Raw genomic sequence first — 21,688 nt, forward strand, 5'->3', positions numbered from 1 at the left:
TATCAAGGAGCGTTTTTCTAGCTGGGTCGGTTTGTTCCATGGAAATGTATTTTACAAGATTAAAAACACAAAAATAGCGAGGAAGTCTCAATATAGTGTGTCAATGTTTTTCGGCAATACTCTTTAGGACGTATATTTTGTTAAATTGCTTCGTGTGTAGAACTTCATTTTTCATTAAAAAGCTTTGAAGTTCAGCTTTCTCTGAAGATATATTTAGTATCTTGTTGAGCTGTCGGGAATAGTAGCAAGCGTTTTCAAGCTTTAATACACTATTTGAGATAGTTTTAAAGCATTCGGAACCCATCCCCCATTTCCTCCGCAATGCGCAATAATGAGTCGCGATCTATTATTTGCAGACATTTTTGATGTGCATGTGTTTGAACCCTGTCTACCTTTCTTAACTATTTCTTAACTATGTCGTGGATATCATACCAAGTATCGTCTAAGCAGTAAATTCGCTTACTCTCTTGCCTATATTTAGTAATCTGTTCTAGGTATATATTAAGTCTGTTGACCATTCTTTGCCTTTCCATAAATGCTCGACGCTTATTATTGTTTTAAATTTAAAGCTCATTTTCTTTACTCAATTTTGAAAAGTTTTGTCACAGCACTTTATGTTCCGACCAATTATTTCCAATTTCTTTCTGAATATTTCTATTGTAGATATTTCATTGCTTTTGTCTTCTTCGTGATGTGCCTATCCGTTACGAATGTTGGCGATCATCATGGCAATCTTTATCTTACCTACAGCAGTGCGGAAAAGCTGCACAGATTGAACCAGATTCTGAGCTTCTTTAACCAAGATGCTCTTCTTCTTCCTGGACCTCGTTTTCCAAATATTTTTCCTTGCAGGATGGCTTGAAGGAGAGCATATCTGGATTCATTTCGCATAATATGTCCGAAGAACTTTAACTTTCGAGATTTGATGGTGGTCAGTACCTCTCGGTTCTTATTCATTCTTCTGAGGACCTCCTCATTTGTGACTCGGTCAGTCCACGGGATCTTAAGCATTCTCCGATATAGCCACATCTCAAATGCTTCCAGTTTTCTGCACATATTTTCGTTCAAGGTCCACGATTCAACGCCATAAAAAAGGACAGAGAAGACGTTGCTTTTGTAGCAATCGTATATTGTGAGTTTCGATAGTTTTATACGTGAAGCATCTATAGTTCTTCAAAATTTGTAGTCACATCTCTTCTTGAGTTAACTTCTATTTTGTATACAGTTAAAAGTGGAATTTCTATTAAATCAGAAGTTGCTTGTACCAACAGTTTTTCATCGAAGCCGAATGTAGATTTTTTACACATTGAAACATACTTGCTGTGTTTCAGTAATTGAATGGATTCGAATCTTTTTTACGGGTACTTTTTTTTGAGGAATTACATTCACGCCGACACTGGCACTGATAATTCCTACAAAATCAGTGTTGTTAACGTACGCAATATTTCCAATCATATTGTCCCACGGACAATAGGGTTGAAAATGAAATTGAAGTTGGTATGAAATTAAATTTCAGCAAATAACACTCTACACTCTACTAACGAACAGCTTCTCAACTAAAACGCTTCGCACATACATTCGGTTCGGTTCTAAAAAGAGGAGATCTAACGTGGCCACATTTATAGCGTTCTACAATATATGTTACTGTGACTATACTTCCCATAATGAAACTTTTGTTTATTGAATAATTTTTATAAAATTTAATATTATCTGTCCTTATAAGTTGTGTTACTATAGTTACTTTTATTTTTTAGGGAGCTCTCTTTGAATCCCCACACGTCGACGAAAACGATGTCCAGACAATCTCCCACAAGTGCGAAGTGGTGCCCCTAAAGCAATATACTGACCGCATCGGGGATGATCCCCAGAAGTATGCGGCCATTTACGACAACAATGACATTTACTATTTGGCAGGGTACTACGATCCAACCTCTCATTCTATGAAAATCGAACCCGGTATACCGTTTACAAAAACAAATTAATATAAGTATATTCATGTTATTTTCGCCTTTTTTGTAATGAGGTATTTATTTTCATAAATGTTGTCTGTTGCTGGCAACTCAAAGTACAATATTTAATAACTCCTGATCAAAATTACTTAATTCTTTCTTAGCTTTCGTATCTACACTCCAATCTCTTAATTGTATGTGTAGATATGTGTGTAAGTGTTTAAAAGTTATCAGCTGAAAGCTTCTATGTGTCTAATTACCTAGAAGTTATCACAAAAACTATCGTCATATTTATAGAGATGTAAATTAGTGTTTGTAGGTCTTTAAAGTCCATTTTTAAGTACAAAAATCGAGTAGATTTTCTACCGGTAGTAACGAATCGTTTAAACGGCGCAATATTTGTTCACAAAACATCGCAAAGCCATTTCTGGTCCGCACTAAAATCTAAGGCGTCTTTCATAGGTTTTAATAAATTAATCCAAAAAGAAATCTAGTTTGGGATGTCGAGCACTAAGAATAACGTTGTGTTATACGTGAAGCCAAGCACTTGCCATTATGGACTAATGTGACGGCCCCACAATATGACTCATATACGCAGAAAAGCATCAAGATGATGTTTAAAAGTACGTCAGTAGTAGAAAAGTGTATAGCCATACCATACCACAAAATAAGAATTGCGAGATACGTTAAAGAAGATTTGAAATGTCAATACGGGAAGCCATATCCTCAATTTGTCTTATTTCAAATATATTTTTACATTGTCTAGGTAGATTCCGAGTTCCAAATTGGAGAGAAACTGCTTCACATGACGAAATTAGTCAAAACGTACTCTTTCCAATACGTTTTTTGGTAGACAAAACCTGTGGTTCGACCCTCTGCCAGGAAACAAAACTTTAACCTAGTACGACGTAATCATTAAAAATGACGGACAGGCGCCATTTTGTCAAATTATTTAACGTATGATCATATGTCAAGTAATATATCATTTAAAAGGTTTTGTATCACTCAGTATGCTCCCAGATTTTTGTGCGACTGTGTGAAAAAATTTATCATTAATAATTTGACAAACCAATTTATTTTTGCAGTTTCCCACATTCTGATTCACGGTGCAGCAAAATCGCACAACAATCTAGTAACATCCTGAGTGAAACAATAGCTGTCATATATGTCATTTAATAAAACTGTCGATAATATCTCATTTTTGGCAGATGTCAATTGATGTGCCAATAAATTCTGAAAGAATATGGAGAGTTTTAATAATAACTTCTCCAGGGCCTTGTAACCGACAATTTTTTATTTTCAATAACCACTCAAAGAATACGCAAAAATGAACGCAAACTTTCAGTTAAATAGTATTCTTAAAAGGGGCATTACTGAATACTGCACTTTTAATTGTCAGTTAAAATCTTACTTGATTGTTAAGAAACTTACCTTGTTAAATTGTTGATGCTGTCAACAACCGTAAGCCAACATCTGCAGCCATATGCAAATACAAACCAATACCTACATTACCCATAAACAAGAATGCGCCAACTATCAAGTAGCGTAATGATTAGTGATTACCGGCTCCTCCATTCATTATAAAACAGCAAAAATATACGAAGTGCCAATAACTGGACCGGTACCCACTACTAGGGCACTTACCCTACTTGTGACACAAAAACTTTCAAAGATTGTATTACTTGACGTATGTGTTTACAAGTATCTTAAAAAACGTGCTTAACTGCCATTTTTAATCATTACGCCAATAAAAGATGATGAAACACTGTGACAATTTTTCAAAAATTTATTGAGTTTTATAGTTCTATAGTTTCGAAAACGGTTGAGAGGAAGAGGCTCATTATATATTATTCTTTCTATCTTTCGTAGTATATATATATATATATATATATATATATATATATATATATATATATATATATATATATATATATATATATATATATATATATATATAGTGACTACTTGGAGCTAACAACAGAACAGTGACGTGAGATTGCTGAATAAAACTTTTTTTATTATTTTAAAAAGCAAAATGCAAAGCTTTTGGCGATGGAAAAAATAGATTAAAGTAAAAGCCTAATTAAAACATATAAGACTGATACACAAGACGTCAATAAATGTACAAAAAATTGACTATTGTCACAAAAATATTTGTAGTTAACTACTTAAATATTGCCCGTATATTTTGTGTATTTTGACTAAGGTTATAAACTAATCTACATCATCAAATGTCATGGTTCATACATATAATCATACACTTCTTGATTCCATTTTAGGGATGTAAAGAAAATAAATACCTTCATTATTACAGCATAGGCATTTGTGCCTATACACAAAAATATTTTTTCCCTTTGTAATGTATAGAGATTAAAATAATATAACGTTTTACTGAATTATCTTTTAGCATAGACGCATCTTAAAGTTATTTCAGTTTTTCTTAAAAATGTTTATTTTTATTTACGTGGGTTTCCAGTTGGCAGGAGTTATCAAAGACAAAACAATAATAATTTAATAAATTTCAGTAAACTAGTATTTGACCCGAATAATCAACTTTTTGTCTTTCGGATTTAAACGACATTGTTGAATCTGCTGAAAGTCTGCTTTATAAAGCTGATCATTCGGGTGGTGCTGATTATTGGAGTAGTCGACTGGAGAGGTTGATGTTACTGCTGGTCAAGAAAATAATCTTCTCTATTTATACCTTCCGGATGCTTTCAGATTTCTACTGCTTCACGAGTTTTTGTAAAGTACATTCTTGGGAAACAGACTAGACGCGGTAACAATAATTCGCACTAACAGAAAAAACACGATAATTATGGACGACCCGAACGAACAAGTATATAACTATTTGCAGAGTGATTTCAGTTGATTCGCATATGAGTAATGTATGAAAATATGAAATTAGTTTGGCGGTTGCCCCACAGATGGCGCGGCCAAAGAAATTTTTTTAAAAAACATTCACAAAACATGCTCTTACCGTAATCAAATAAGTTTAATATTATAGTATTAATAATATAATTGTGTTGTTAATCCATTTTCTACTTTGCATAATACCAGCAGCTGGCAATCCACATTATTGTTTTGTTTGTATACGATTGAGAGTATTATTAGTATCTTGTTATGGAAAACAAAGGTGAGTCTCAGTTATATTATTTTTTAATGTAAATGTGCATAAATGTGTATATAAATAATTTACTCACAAGAAAGAGCTGCTACATAAAGACAAGCGTCACTGTAGATAAGAGATTAATATTGTATTTAGTATTACAGCATTTAAAGTACGTATTTTCTACAGTTTTCAACTTGGTGTGCAGTTTTGATAAGTTACGGGAGGGTTGTTCAAACGCTAATCAAAACTTATTGTAATCAAATATTTAATTACAAGCAAATACGTCACAGCAGCTGTCAAAACTATTAAAAATTGTTTATTATTATTAACGATTTGTAAATAAAAACATGAAATTAACATCAGAAAGAGTTTAATTATAGTTTATTTTAAATTAAAACGAAAATAATAATATTGAATAACATATATATCCGTCAACATAATCTCAAAATGTAACGTTTTTGATTTTAATTAAATATTTGAGTTTTCATTAGCGTTCGAACAACCGGTCCTATATGTTTGTAGGGCGTACTTTTTGAGTGACTTGAAAAGTTTTTATGAAATAATAATTAAGAATACTTAAGTATTTTTCCGGTTAGTTCCACTTCTGATCGAAATTAAACGTCGGGAATAATACAAAAATTGAGAAAAGAAGTGGAAAGTCGTATGTAGAAAAAATATCTTATTTCTTCCAACTATACTGTATCGAATGATAACAAATATGATATTTATAACCATCAACTAGCTAAATATTATTAATAAGGAGACAAAAGTCAGTCGACGCCATTGTAAATCCAAGTTTACACCGAAACGTGTAGTAATAGTTATATTCAAGTCCACTTAAGTTGCTTGAACATAATCATTCGGAGATAAATCTGGTAAATACGGTAGTTACTCGATCAGTTCGTATCCTAATTGTTGTAAATTCTGGTGATTGGAGGTTCGATCATTAAACACTTTTACGTCAACAAGCAAATATAGCCTTCTAAAATGTCACTGTTGCCAAGATCGGATTAGATTTTTGTATTGCTTTTACTTTTCAATTAAAGGTTCTTAATAACTGAACCATATTCCACTGTTTCTAATTTACAATATATAGCCAGTTGTAAATGTGTGTAATGTCGAACCATCCTCGAGAACTTCGTATTTTTAAAATGATTTTAGTTGATTTATACCAATTCAAGATATCAATTCTACATTTACTATCTATTTTTATGTTCTACCAGAAACTATTTTGACAATATCGAATAATTACTTCCTTCACCCTATTTATTGTCGTTTTATTGGTAGACCTCAAAAATAATCAAAAATGGCACGTTCCAAGCTCAGAAAACATTTTGCTTAACCATGATTCTGATTATTGAAGCTTTTGCCCGTAATTTGACACATATTTACTAAATCAGGTGAAATGTATGTGGAATATTAACGTGAAAAGTAACATTTTGACACTTACTTGGCACTAAATTTGTCTAAAACATTTCGCAATGTTAAGAGAACGTCAAAAGTGATTTTTAAATTATTTAATATTTACTGTGCACCCATCGTTTAATTAATTATATAACAGACATATTTGTGTATGAACTGAGACCCCTATTTTATTTTCTAAACTTTATTTGGGAAGAAAAAATCTATGAATGCTCATATTTAGTATTTGTAACAATATTCTTTTGATTGTAGAAACTTTCCAGATTAGGTTTAGTTTTTTTATTGTAAATATCTATTTTTAACATTATTATTATGATAAACATTTTGCGTTTTTCAAAATGTGCTATCAGTTATTGTTACTTTCAGTCTTTACACTTACTCGAGAGTTCTCTTTATGAAAAACGATAAAAACATAACATACAGTGGGTCCGCTGGATTTTTGTATAAATAATACTACTAAAATACTTACGGTCGTGGATGAGTCCCCACGTTGGGTGCCATCTCATTGTGGCAGAGATGTGAACATGAACATATTTGTCTTGTCGCTGGATGTTGTAGTACATAGTCTAACGGATGAATTTTTATTCCGATCCAAAAGGTATTCGTGAAAAATGTACTTATACACTTGTGCAAAGATCCAACTGATGTTTTCAAAGAAATTCATTGGTTTTGTTGAGTCTGCAGAGCTTCAGAAATGACTCTTTCGAAATATTAGATCGATTAACTGCATTAAAAAACGCAAACACATAGATGTTGCTATTTAAATCGCCCATTTAAGTTGCTACATAATTGACATTTTACCTTTATGTCGCTTTTGACAGCTAGAGATATTAATGTTTTTATTGTTTGTCATATAAGAATCTGAAATAGTACAGCTCAAACATAAATACTTTTTGATGGACTATTGTATATATGTTAGTCTTATTTTTCGCAAACTATAGCAAAAAGAACTTATACTAAAGGGGGGTTACTTGTTTATAAATACGTTGTTAGATCGCTTGGTTTTATGATATTTCTTATTGACTTTGCTACAAACATTCCACTTCCATAGGCAACAAGTTATTTTGTATGTTTAACTGTGTATACTCTACTATTAAGAAGTAATATTTTTGTTTTTATGAATAACTATTAAGTTTTACTTTTTTTAATACTGATTTTTAAGTTTTGCAGTTCTATGCCACGTACCACATACAATTATTTTTATAAGCAATCTTTATTACGTTAGATCTTACCTGATCTAACGTAAGATGCCTTGTAGACTCTTCCAGTCCTTTTTGGACGACTTTGGGAAACATTATTTGTAGTAATACTCTTACACCGAAGTCACAAACTGTTGGAATCCATACACTATCCTATAAAATGGATATTAAGGTAGTTCTTTGCTAAATGTAAGATACGAAATGACAAATATTCATTTTTTACAAATCTATTGAGTCACTTTTACTGCTTGATTAAATTGTCAATCCATATTGTTGAGGTTCTTCATCTGCACGCTTATTATCGTTTTTCCCCGTGACGACTTGTTTCTCCATGACATTTTAAAATCTCCAAGTGATTGTTAGAAAGAATGTCCCTCATGTGTAAGGCCATGATTGCAGATCGAAGAGCGGTCTGTGAAGTTGGTTGCAGGAGAACTTCTACAAAAGTTATAGATGTACAGAATTGTCGTCCTCCAGAGACTAGTAAATATGCACATATTTTCTTCCTATACACTATTTCAAATTCATCTGTTTTTTAATTTTTTTGTGCCGAAAATAAAAACTTCCCAATAAAAAAATTTTTATCCGCAGAATTATTAATGGCAAATGCGAATCCGGCATTACTTTATCTGTATCCCTTACGGATTTGCCTGGGCAGTAATTCCCGGAAGGACAGATAAACGTACTGCACACAATTAAAGGATCTACTCTATTAAAGTGTTTATTTCAATCTTATCACCTACCTAGCTATTTGTTTGGAAGTTAACTTATTATCAGTAGGGCTTACCACGCCGAAAAAGAACTGTCTGACCATTTTTTGAAAGTGCAGAATTGATAATTTGCTAAAAAAAGTATGGAACGGAGCTACATGCTCGACAACAAAATTCGTGGACAATCACAAACTAAATGGACTGATGAGGGAAAATTATAACGAGGAACTGATTGAAAGCAGTCTGCTATATTGAAATATATTAGGAAAGCCTAGTTCCACTAGTGATATATGATGATAATACAAGATACATATATTCCTGTATGCTATTCTATAACCACAATAAAACCAAAATTTTCTGGAAGTGCGCTTGAAAAAATCAGATCTTGGTCATAATGATAACGACATTTTTGCTTTGAAATAAGTTTTATTCTTCAAAGTAATCTCCCCTAATATCAATGAATTTCATCCAACCGTGTTTCAATGTCATTCCTTTGAAATTACTGCAAAAATACTCATCTACAACCTTATTGGTTTCTTAAGTGGACCAAAAGCACTGACCAACTGGAACGATCTTCGGTTTGAGAATGGATGTAAATCCGAGAGTGCCAAACCTCGGATCTCGGAATCGATATTCCTGCTTCTCGCAAATCAGATCACTCAATTTTGCCATTTTCGAGAAACTTTTATGGATAGATGCATTGTCCTGATGAAAAAACATCTTTTTTTCTTTATACCGAGTCTGTTTTCACCAATGCCTGCGTTAAGTTTGACAGTTTTTTTCGGTAGTCCCTTTTTATTTTCGAAGGTATAGTCTGTAGACATCTTGTATCATAGTCAATAGAGAACACAAGAATGCTCAAAAAAGACAATACAAAAAAATTACCACACTAGTCACAAAATACAAAGAACTTACATGTCATCTACTGATTTACAAACCTAGGAGATGCTACAAAAACTTACAAAATAGCATGGAGGTTAACCTTTTTTTAAAAATAAAACAAATAAAATTAAAATAATAATAAAACGAGCTGTCATAAGTTAATAATAAATTAAAAAAAAAACTGAACACACAAATTGACAGCTAAAGTCAAACTCTAAAATTTTACAATTTAAAAAAAAAAACAAAAATTTAAATTGTTACGAAAGCAATTATTTCTCTAAAAAATGTCTGTCTTTACTTGAAAATTAAACACAGATAAAGTTACCTGAACCTCACTAAGCTTCATTCTGCTTGTCTGGGGTCGGGAACTGGAAACATGCTGGAACTATACTGGGGGCAGATCCGGGATGACGATCAGGGATAAGAAGATGAGCCAGCACCGGCTGGATCACAACCTTGAAAACCCGTCTCCTTCAAAGACTGGAACACAGCTGGAGCACAGCACAATGGCAACATGAGGCCATCTTCAAAAAATATCGTAAAACTGCTCCTATCACTTCATGCTACATTTCCATGAAAGGGGCCAAAAAACAGGAAAACATAAATTCGACGGTGAATTTGTGGATCCATACTTGTGATCCACACAGCGAACTAAGTAAGAATTAATCTACACCTGCACCTAGGGCGACCCAAGTACGAATGACAAATTTAAAAATTCGTTCATATAAGTTGAAAATAAACAAACACTTGACAGGAATTAAAACGCAGAAGATTCCATTTCTACGACGTACCAAAATTATAAGGCGACTTCGAATAAAACATTAAAAGAAAATGCTGAGAAAGTACACATCCTTAAAATAATAAACAACTCTAAAATGATTTATATCACTTTTCGATGCTAAGAAAGAATTGAAAACATTTGGGTTCTAACACCTACGATAGGAACAAAATTACATCAAAAACATTCTTAGATCTCTCAAACATATATGAGGGGACCTCAATATATTACATATACGAGGGGACTTCAATATAAAATGCTACAGCATCAACTAGGTTGCTTCGTACTGATTCCACAAAATTGGGAACCGTTAAAAAGTATAAAGCGGCTCTTTTCATGGCTCACTGCGCACAAGTCTTAATGTATATTAACTATCAAACGCTAACTGGACCGCAAAAAAACTTGTTCTTGGAATATATCTACTTTTTGTACTTTCTCTTATATCCAATGCGTTTCATATGACCCAGATTTCTTAGTGTATTTATTCTCTTCAATGAACTGTTTTGTTGAAGGAGGCTTGAAAAGATCTTTCAGCTCGTTATATGTTGGATATTTACTATTCATTTTTATTTAAAAGTCTGAACATATTTTGGTCTTTCCTTTTTCGTATGTTCTGAGTGACTTTTGACTTTCTTAATAATTCTTCGTGCAATATAATAGATTTAGTAAGAGTTTAAAAAACTATTTCTGCCAACTATGTATTTCATAAAATATCTTCGATTTGTTCGTATCTTACATGTCGCAATGAACTATAATGTACTTATATATAACTCTGTAATTTTCAGTAACTCTCTTATCTGAATGTTAAATGAATTTTTTCAGTTAAACGAACTTTTTGTCTGTTTTAACTATTACTTAAGTATTTAAATGTGTAACTAGTCTATATTGTAGTCGTATTGTTGCAGTTCTATTAGTTACTTTTGTTCTGTTTCTTTACGTAAGTCACTAAGTCTACCTAGTAATATATGAAGGTCTTCCAGACTATAACACAACTACGATGTATATTATTATTTATTCACTCATTGTAGGAAATTTTGTATTTGTAAATGTTAATGGTAAATATTCATATTTGATCAATCCCGGCCTTTTAGAAAACCTGTTTGAGCTTGTATTATGGACGGGTTAATATTCGGAAAGCGATTTTCGTATAACGTTTGTTGCATTAAACTTTTGGTTATGCAGAAACTTTGCAAATCAGTATAATTAACAACCAATAGTATTTCTTTAGGTGATAAGATTCTGATTAAATCTAATATGAGTCATAATTAAAATAAATTCTTAAAGAAAAAAATATTTTTTTAAAGAAGAAGAAAAGAATCTGGTCGGTATCGAGTTCTTTAATTCGTTCACGTTATCAGACCGTTCCAAAACAACAAGTTCGCTTCCTAGATGAAAGAGTATACTTTCTATGTGTGTTTGACACACTTAACTATTAAAAGAGATTCACTTTCTATTCAGGATTATATAGAGTTAGTGAACTTGGTTCATTTGACGATTCATTGCGTAGTATTGACTCTACATGAAATCGGGTTTTTTAGTTTGTTTTATTTATCGACTCAGTTCAAAAGACATGCTGTTACTAAATTAAATAGTACACCTCTATTTAAAGTATTCAAGAAATCTTCAGTTTCTGTTTTTATCATATTCGCTCAAAATAAGTTCGAGATATGACACTTAGAATTATCCTATAGAAAGCACACTCATTTGACTTACGCAGCTTTTTTTCAAACTTTCGATTGTTTTCTAAATCAAAACCCCGTGATATACTTAAACAATTACTTCAGGTAAAATTAGTATGTAGAGATGTGATAATGTGTTCCATTTAACGATTCGATTGTCTCTTATTAACTATTTGTTTGAAATTTCTTTGTTTGAAATTTATTTGTTTGAAATTGTTTGAAAGTTCTTAATTTCGTTTTCTTTATATTGTTCTGAAGATACCTTATAATAATTTTAAGCTATCGTTTTCTTTATCGACTGTAAAAGAGTACTAAACACTTTGGTTTCTATTTTAAAAATACTCTTTGCTCGCATTTCTTTGATTTACACGGTTTTCTTCTTTTCTAAATCCTTACTTTCTAAAATTTTAGACTCATTTTAAGTACTTGAGCTGATTTACTCACCTCTTTATTTCAAAATGAATATGTAATACGGAGAATGGTTTCTTTGATTATCCAATTAACTGATTATTGAATGATATAAAAAGATAATTTATCATATAAAAAATATTCTTGGGATAAATTCATGTTATATAACCATCTTTCTTAATCTGGAGCTATGCTAAATCGTTCCATTTCATTATAAAATTCACTAGTATGGCTAGTCTTCGTAGGACCGAGTTCTTTAGTTAGTTTTTTTATCAATTCCGTTCCAAAATAACAAGTTTGGTTACTGAATGAGATAGAAGACTTATATTTATGATATAAAAATATTTTCGTGTCACAGTTCTGTGACTTACGTTGTTGTTTCCTTTTTAAATCATGAATCTGTCCAGATCCACTCTGTTAAAGTACTCACAACTGATTAATTCTCTTTGTTAAACGGATAATCTTGAGCTATGCTAAACTATTCAATTTGATTAATTCTGATTAACTGGTATTACCAGTTTTCTGAAAGCCAAGTACTTCAGTTCGTTTTTTTAGCAATTCCGTTACAACATAACGAGTTCGATTACTGGATGAGATAGAACACTTAGAACAAATTGATTTGATTTGGAAATCTTTCCTAAGTTACGATTATTTTCAAAAAGGACACATTTATAGAACTCGCCGATTCACTCATGTGTTAGAAATTGAGTTAACTGGTTCTTTTTGAAGATTATATTGAGCGGTATTGACTGCTTAGAACCCTCTATTCGATTCGTCTACGTTATGGAGACTGTTACAAAATATAGGGCTTAATTATTAAATGAAACATCAAACTTCGCTTTATGTTATAAGAAAACGTTTTCTGGTCACCTTCTTATAATTTACGTGGTTACTCCCAATCTAAGTTACGACTGTTGTCAGATCGACTCTGTTATAGTACTCGGAACTGATTTACTCTTTGTTTAACGCATAATCTAGAGATGTGCTAAATCTTTCCCTTTGATTATCCAATTCATAAGTATTAACAGTTTTCTGGGGCCGAGCATATCGTTATCGTATCGTTATCAATTCCATTCAAAAATAACAGGTGCGGTTATTTAATGAGATAAAGCACTTAGATTTATGAGAAAAATATATTTTGGGGAAATATTCATTTGATTTACACATTTCCTAATCCGAATCTGTGTTAAATTGTTCCATTTGATTATCCATTTCAACTGTTGCAACAGTCTTCAGAGAACCGAGCTGTTTAGTTCGTCTTTTTTATCAATTTTGTTCCAAAATAACAAGTTCGATTACTAATAGGATAGAACACAGTCTTCAACTAGAATTCTAACAGTGTTGTGAGGATCCAGTTCTTCAATCAGTGTTTCTGTCACTTCTGTCCTAAAATAACAAGTTCGAATACAGAATGAGATAAATCACTTAGAACGATGATATAAAAAGACTTTTGGGGCAGATTCATTTGTTCACCCAACTTTTTTCTTAAGTTAGGATGTTTTCCAAAAAGAACGCACTTAAAGTTTTTGAACTGATTCACTCCGAAAAAATGTGTAAATAGAGTTAAGCAACTCCTTCCATTTAACGATTAGATTGCCTGGTATTCACTCTGGTTCAGAATTGAGTTCTTGAATTCATTTAGGAGACCGTAATGGAGACGGTTCCAAAAAATTGAGGCTGGTGCCTTAGCAAAATTCAATAGCTCGTTTCAATTGTGTTATTAAAAAAATCTAGAACAAATTCCTTTTGATTTATACAGATATATATTTCCGATTTTAACATTGGGCATGAAAGGACACATCTTTACATAACAATACAATATTAGTGACTTTTTTAAGTTCATCTAGTAACACTATTGTGTTCGTTAATTATACTATTTGATCACGCTTAATATTACGCATTTAATGGCCGTCTACTTTTATAGCATTCACATTTGTCACACCGCTGTTACTAATATATGTCAGAACATCTCGCGTAACCTTGCACAGCCTTCGGTGTGCAGCATAATTTATACAAATTAATCTATTTATCAAGTATTTAAGTCTGTTCGCGCTTTTCCTTATTTTGTTTGCTTTTTATTATGCTGTTTCTGGAATAATAAATTTGTCCTACTATTCTCATGATCCCCTCATCGGCAAAATGCTCCAAATTTCAATACAAGGCGTTCCAATTGTCACTTTTCCCAACACTTTTCATGGTACTGCTCCTTGGTACCCAGATTACGGCCTATAAGCCCACAAAAATCGTTAAGTTTGTTATTTTATCTCTACGTAAGGCTAGCTTGAAAGGTATTTTCTTACTCATCCCGCGTTTTTCTCTGACTGATACAAGGATGATAAATTCTGCTTGCTTACGTCATCTTCGTAGACTGTTCAATGCTTGCGTTGAAGCAAGTATTTGTGATTGATTTACGTTTTAAATAGCACAGCTCAAGATTAAATAATAACATCAACACTAAACTTTTTAATTCACCACTATCTTTCACTTCTTTTATGTCGTCACACGATTCAATTGAATATGTCTATAATAATTTACTTTTTTGTAAATACCCCAACTTTCGGCATTAATTTTGCTTCGTACTATACTATTTAGTTATAAAAACACCTCTATATACATCGTATAAGGTTCAGTTTACCCCCAAATTTTGAGTCTCCTCCCTCTAGTAATATAAGAAAATTTTTGAAAATCTTTACGCTTCTCTTCCAGTGGATGATAATTTTAATTTTAGTTTTTTTATTATTTTTTAATATATAAGTTTGATATTGCTTTTAAATAATATAAGATTTTATTTTGTTTTTAACTTATCGAAGTTTTTTTAAATTATTTGTATCGTATGCTGACGATTTTCTAGTCGGTGAAAAAAATTCGAGTCTAATCGATTTACATTAAAAAATGTTCTAATTTACGTTTAAAGCGTCGATTTTTAATATGTAGTGGAGATATTTATTTGTCGTTCATTTCTTTTAACATTATCAAGAAAAAAGTAATAAGGATGTATAAAAGGAAAAGGAGAAAACGTTAGATGTACTGATGTTATCGTCGAGCAAATGGTAAAGAAAGCTAATGTTAATAGAAAATTGGTTGCTGCAGCCAGAAAAGAGAAATTAAACTAAAATCATAAAATATACAGTCAGCTAGTTCAGAGCGGACATAAACTATCTTTGGAACTCATAATGATCAACAATGCTCAAAAATACAATGCTCAATCATCTTTTGTTCAACTAAGATTGATTCTTCTGCTTTTTTTCCTCCAAAGGGGTATCACACTTTTTGCGTACCAATATCTTCTAATAATATATGATCATTCCTCTAATATAACATTAACCTAGAATATTTAAACAGTGGTCTACAGGATTAGTTCATTTATGAGTGCCATCTGTATCTTTTATACGGTGTGAGTACACAGTAAGACGCTTCCCCAAAATGAAACCATAACTGGCGGGTTTAAGTTCACGAGAAGTCTTCCCAGAAATGATGAAAAAACTCCAAAAACCGACGAAAACAGTTACAAAGCACAAAAAAGTAATTTTTTTACCTTTGTAACTTATTTTCGTGGCTTTTCGAAAAAGAGTCAAAAGCGTGACAGTATTCACGATATTTTGTCGCTTTCCATCGATTTCTAACGTTTTTGTGTCGACGAAGAGTGGTCTTAATCGCCGTCTGTGCGGCTGACACCTAGAGATCAATAGTGAAGGTGCCCTAAAGCGACTGACTAGAACATATGTTTACATATTGTGAGAACCGTTATCTGCCTCATTCGTATAATAGATAAGACGACTGTATATTGCAGCTAATATGTTAATTATGTATTTAAAAGAAGAGTATAACAAAAAAAATTGGCCGCTCTCTTATTTTACCACTGGCGCGGTACAAATTAGAGCCACCAAGTTCACGCTAATCTATTGAAATGACTGAATGTGTAGATACGCTGCAAGTAAGAGAGAAGTACCGCGCACGTACTTGTCTCGTTCCGTTCCCATCACATCCTGTCAATCTGCCTAATAGCAGTGGCTGTAACAGGTACAAATAAAGTAAACGACAAATGAATATCTGTGCTCGATATCGCACGCTTGTAAAATATTTATTTTCGACAATATTTTCTAAATCTCTATACTTAGTATTTCTAAACTTATACGAATACGTTTATGCAATCTAGTAGTAGAAAAATTTTGAGGAAAAGTTTTTAAAACTTTTCTACGACTAGATTAAGTTAGCATCAAGTGTGTTGGCAGACGATGAAATCATCTATCGCGGATACACCTTTTCATTGTTTGAGCTAAATATCCTACTTATTATGCCGATTAAAGCAATATATATTAGCTACATATTTTTTATATACCTATTACTTACAGCAGATATAAATACCTCGATCTCAAATGAGCGTAAAGAGCTAAGCATATATTTGGCGATTAGTTTAAAAAAGTCCGCTTTTACAGGTGAATGTGATAGCTATTCGCTTTATAAGTGGGGAGTTTCGGTTCGAATCATGTTCATCTGGTAGACTCAAAATAGGTATTCGCGACTGTCTGGTCGATAATACGGTGAAAAATCCCAACTCTGAATTGCTGTAAAGAGATTTTTCCAAAAAGAGATGAAAGTACACTTTCACCTATATTTAATCGTTTGGACAGGGATAATATATGTTTAGTTCTTCTAGGAATTTATAGGTTTAGGCTTGTTAAATATTTTATGTTAAAACGTACAACACAAATCGAGAATACGGTTTTTAAGAGGAGTATCACATGGTCAGGGTCTAAAAAAATGTTAAGCCTCGGTGGTTAAATGGGCAGGATTCTCATTAACGTGCGAGAACATCTGGGTTTAACTTTCATCGATTGAACTTTTTTTACATAATCACTAGAACCAGTAAACAACTGGACTGATTCCAAAACCCTAAAATGTGCAAACAAAAGTCATTAAGCTACATTTTCTGTCTTTCTGATTTCGTTTGATTACAGTTTTTATTGCATGTTACAGTTCTTCGGATCATTAAGTTGTTTTGAGACGTTTTTGATTTCATAATTACTTCCTGTACAGTTTTCTTTTTTACAATGTCTACATTGTTTAGCTTAGCTGTGTTAGCTTTCAATTTTTCCGCTGTTTTTTAACGTAATTTAATATTTGCTACAAGCAGTTGTTCAAGTGACCCAATAACTACTTTCCGAAATATAGAGATTTTTCTTTCTAAAACGCATTCCTAAAACGTTTCTGAACTTTCACGTCTATACTCGATTTGATTTCTCTAAGACTCCGTCTTGCTACCATAATTAAATAGTGCGGATATGCCTGATTTATGTAATGATTGTTTTATTGTCGTCATATAAATCGAAGAGTTACATCGGTTATTAGGATTTTAAGATCCACTGTTCGATCTCGTCGAATTTTTTCAATTGATGCACCAGAAAAATATAAATTTTCGTATTTTGGTAAACATATATTTGGAATATCTATATACGCATTTATTTAAATTTCTATCGCATCTATCCTTGCTGTTTCCTTTCGGGCATGTACCTTTCCTTTGCCTTTCGACTTCTCTCTATCTAGTGCACACCATCTTATTCTACTGTGTTTCTTATGATCTTCATTAAATCTCATTTTAAGTCCTATTTCTGCCTGTATTCCCATGGTTACGATTATATTTTATGTTAATTGCGCGTTCCGGTGTTCTAGCGTCTTGCGTCCTACTTTTTCGTTTTTAGGGATTACGAGACCTCATCACTTATTGTTCATGTTCAGAGTCCATTCAATCGCTAATTCCACTCGGAAATCACAAATCCATTATGGATTTTATACTACTGGCTTAAAAAAATCTGGTCGTATTGTGGCTTGAATCTACTGTCTGCTATCCAGTACCTACTGTTAGTAAGGAATAAGTATCTACTAGTATTTATTTCTTACCAACATTTTGTTTCGCACTCCATTTCTTGTAATACTGATTTGTACTGATTCGAATTTTTTAGGTTTGTTATTTATATTAAGTTATATTTGTACGAGAATGATTGTTTTATACAAGCCTAAACCCGTGCGAACTTTCATAATTGTAAATAATTTGACAGCGATCAAAATGGCAATAATAATACTACGGTATTGAAAATGACGAATATCAAATTTTGCGCGTTTTATTTCGCTTTGTTTGGTTATTGCTTCGTTAGCCTTTAAACGTAAACTCTTAACTGAAGGATGTACCCTTTGGTTTATTACGTATATGTATTTATTCTATAGAATATATTTATATAAAGAATTAATCACATACATACACTTAAAAAGCTAAAACCTATATTTTAGTATACGTTATTTTATTTTTGTACATGTAAATTTTTATTTTTAAAGTTTATTCATGTAGAATGGTGCTAACTTGAAAATGATGCAGTGATATTAAAACACAATGTACATATTACGCTTAGATACCTGTAAATATCGCTCTTTATAAATAAATATTCAAAAGCAAAACGATAGTTTCTTTTATTAACCTGAGCTCCCTACACCACTGTGGCCAAATTTTACTCCTTAAGGGCCGGTTCTACAATCCAAGTATACATTGGAGAATAATTATTCTGAGTATAACTTATACTTTAGTTTATTCCAAGTATAACCTTTCGAGCGTTCTACATTCTGAAATCGACAGCGGAATAATTATTCTGGGTAAAACCACAGAACACTAAGGTAAAACCACAATATATACTCAAATATAAAGGAAAAGATCTACAGAAGTATAAAGGAATACAACGAATATTTAAGAGGCTACATCAGCGCGTCATCAAGACAGAAAACGCGTTCCAAAATTACAGCTTTAATTTAGAATATTTTTTCGAGATATTTGGCACACATATACGTGATATAGTAAAGAATGGCGGTACGGAGCCCAATTTGAGAAATATGTTAGTTTGTGGAAATTACTCTATAACTAAATAAAATATTACAAAAACGAGTCCGTACCGCCATTAAGAAAAACAAAAAAATACACTTTCTTCAAATAAACTTTTTTATCCCATGCCTAGATTTTGTGTCACATTGGAATTACTAAAATCACCTAAAATCAATGATCTATAACAAGAAATCGAACTTAACTGAGTGAGTTGGCAACATAGAGAATTAGTCAGCCCATCACATTTGCACACCTGCGTCTGTTTTCTGTGTAAGTGATAGCACGATTCTGCTCTGTAATCGATATCTGTTCAGACTGATATTGGAATATTATTTTGGATATTATTTTCTAAGATATTGGAATTCTTTATTGTTGATTCATAGTGAAGTAGTAGTGTTTGTAAAATGAATTTATTATATTTGTGTAATTGAACTAGGTTGTTGGACTATTTGAAAAAATAGATTATTATTAATTGTGAGTTTTAGAGTTATATTTTAAGTAAAAATATTTCAAATTCTAATGCGAGTATACAGGGTGTTTCAAAAAGGTATTTCATAAATTAAATCACGCATTCCGGGGACAAAAATAAATTGATTGAATCCAACTTACCTTAGTACAAAAGTGTACACAAAAAAGTTACAACCCTTTGAAGTTACAAAATAAAAATTGTTTTTTTGCATTATCTCCTAAACTACTTGACGTTGACGAACGTTACTTTCTTGTTCTGAAAGCATTTTTCATAAAAAAGAAACAACAAAATCTAAGCGCACAGAAAAATTTTAAGGGGCGTGTGCAGCCCTAAATCCCTCAAAACTTTTGAATACGTTCAAATCAAATGAATTTTGTGGCATCATTAGTTTAACACATTATTTTTAAAATTTTTTGCCTCATCACTTTTTTCAAGAAACAGTTTTTATTGAGTTACTGCCCTTTTCATTAACCTTTAAAAAATTACGTGCAACTAAATAAATGGCTTAAATGAATTAACAAGTACAAAAATGTTTACAACCTCTATAAATATGATATTACAATAAATGTTCAAAATGACCCCCATTTTCTTCAATACACATTTGGTATCGTTTTAATAAGGAAAACCGAATGCGCTAAAAAACCATATTTTTCTGACGAAATTGATTTGCAGCTTCAATTATTCTAACCCTTAATTGTTGTTCGTCCTCTATTGTTACAGAATAAACTTTCCCTTTCATAAACCTCTAAAAGAAAAAGTCCATGGGATTAAGATCTGGACTTCTGGGTGGCCAAGAAATAGGTGCGTCACGACCTCTTCCAATCCACCGACCAGGATACTGCCTGCAAACGTATTCCCGGACTTCATTACTGTAACGCAATATTCATTTCTTCCAAATACTCTTGTAAATCTTTTGCCAAGAACTGCAAATAATTATCACCATTTAAATTGTTGGGAAGAAATATTGGGCCTATTAGATTGTTATCCACTTAGTTGTGCAGCTACAGAACATTTAGTTGAGCAGCTATTACCCTTGTACTTGTTCCAGGGACTTCTTCAATGATTTCTAAAATGTCTTCATCAGTTACATCCAACTTGCGGTTGGAATGTACCTGTTTCCCGTAAACGACGATCAATGGTCAGAAATAATCGTCTATCGGGTGCATTTCGATTTTAGGTATTTTACTGCATAACGCCTTGCGGCTGCACTATTTCCTTGACATTCGCTTACGATATTCCCGATAGTTTATTGAAATCATAATTTAATCTGATTCAACTTACCCAAAGTTAAATACATATCTGCCATTTCCTGAAATATGTAGGCCATTGTAATATCAAAATTTTTAATATTAATCCTATTCACACAATAAATAATAGCTTCAAATTATTGACTATTATTGATGGAACTGTTTGTAATTATTGTATCCGTAGAAACTAATTGTAATTTTATGGCCAACTAGGAAACAACTAGTTTTTCGAAAAACTGATAAGAGGCAAATAAGTTTTAAAAATAATGTGTTTATTTGAACACATGATGCCACAAAATTCATGTGATTTGAACGTACGCAAAAGTTTGGTGGGATTTATGGCTGCACACGGCCCTTAAAATTTTTATGTGCGCTTAGATTATGTTGTTTCTTTTGTATGAAAAATGCTTTCAGAACAAGAAACGTGTCCATTTTTATTACAAAAATATGGTATGGTATGATAAGAGGCAAATAAGTTTTAAAAATAATGTGTTTATTTGAACACATGATGCCACAAAATTCATGTGATTTGAACGTACTCAAAAGTTTGGTGAGATTTACGGCTGCACACGCCCCTTAAAATTTTTATGTGCGCTTAGATTATGTTGTTTCTTTTGTATGAAAAATGCTTTCAGAACAAGAAACGTGTCCATTTTTATTACAAAATGTCAAGTAGTTTAGGAGAAAATGTAAAAAAACAATGTACACTTTTTTTGTGTACACTTTTGTACTAAGGTAAGTTGGATTCAATCAATTTATTTTTGTCTCCGGAATGCGTGATTTAATTACTGACATACCTTTTTGAAACAGCCTGTATAGTTTTAGGAGGATTTTTTATTCTAGAAATATAAATATTTTTAAAACAGAAAAATTTCTCAAGCGGAAGATAAAGTCACGCCTTCCAAGAAAAAGTCCAGTAAAAACTGCTAAAATGATTCAAAAAGCGAAATTAGAGCCACCACAAATTT

At 32.1% G+C, this 21,688-nt stretch overlaps 1 protein-coding gene across 2 annotated transcripts in view; it reads left to right on the forward strand.

The window, feature by feature from the left end:
• The window catches only part of wge (BAH domain and coiled-coil containing protein winged eye), an 83,490-nt gene extending 64,898 nt beyond the window's left edge, over positions 1-18,592 (forward strand). For both annotated transcript variants that reach the window (XM_072532313.1, XM_072532314.1), the window contains one exon: positions 1,755-18,592. In XM_072532313.1, the coding sequence (XP_072388414.1) occupies positions 1,755-1,982 (228 nt within the window). In that variant the 3' untranslated portion in view covers positions 1,983-18,592. The remainder of the gene's footprint in view (positions 1-1,754) is intronic.
• Positions 18,593-21,688: the final 3,096 nt, after the last annotated feature.

This window comes from Diabrotica undecimpunctata, chromosome 5 (assembly GCF_040954645.1).
Source record: "Diabrotica undecimpunctata isolate CICGRU chromosome 5, icDiaUnde3, whole genome shotgun sequence".
NCBI classification, from domain to species: Eukaryota; Metazoa; Arthropoda; class Insecta; order Coleoptera; family Chrysomelidae; genus Diabrotica; species Diabrotica undecimpunctata.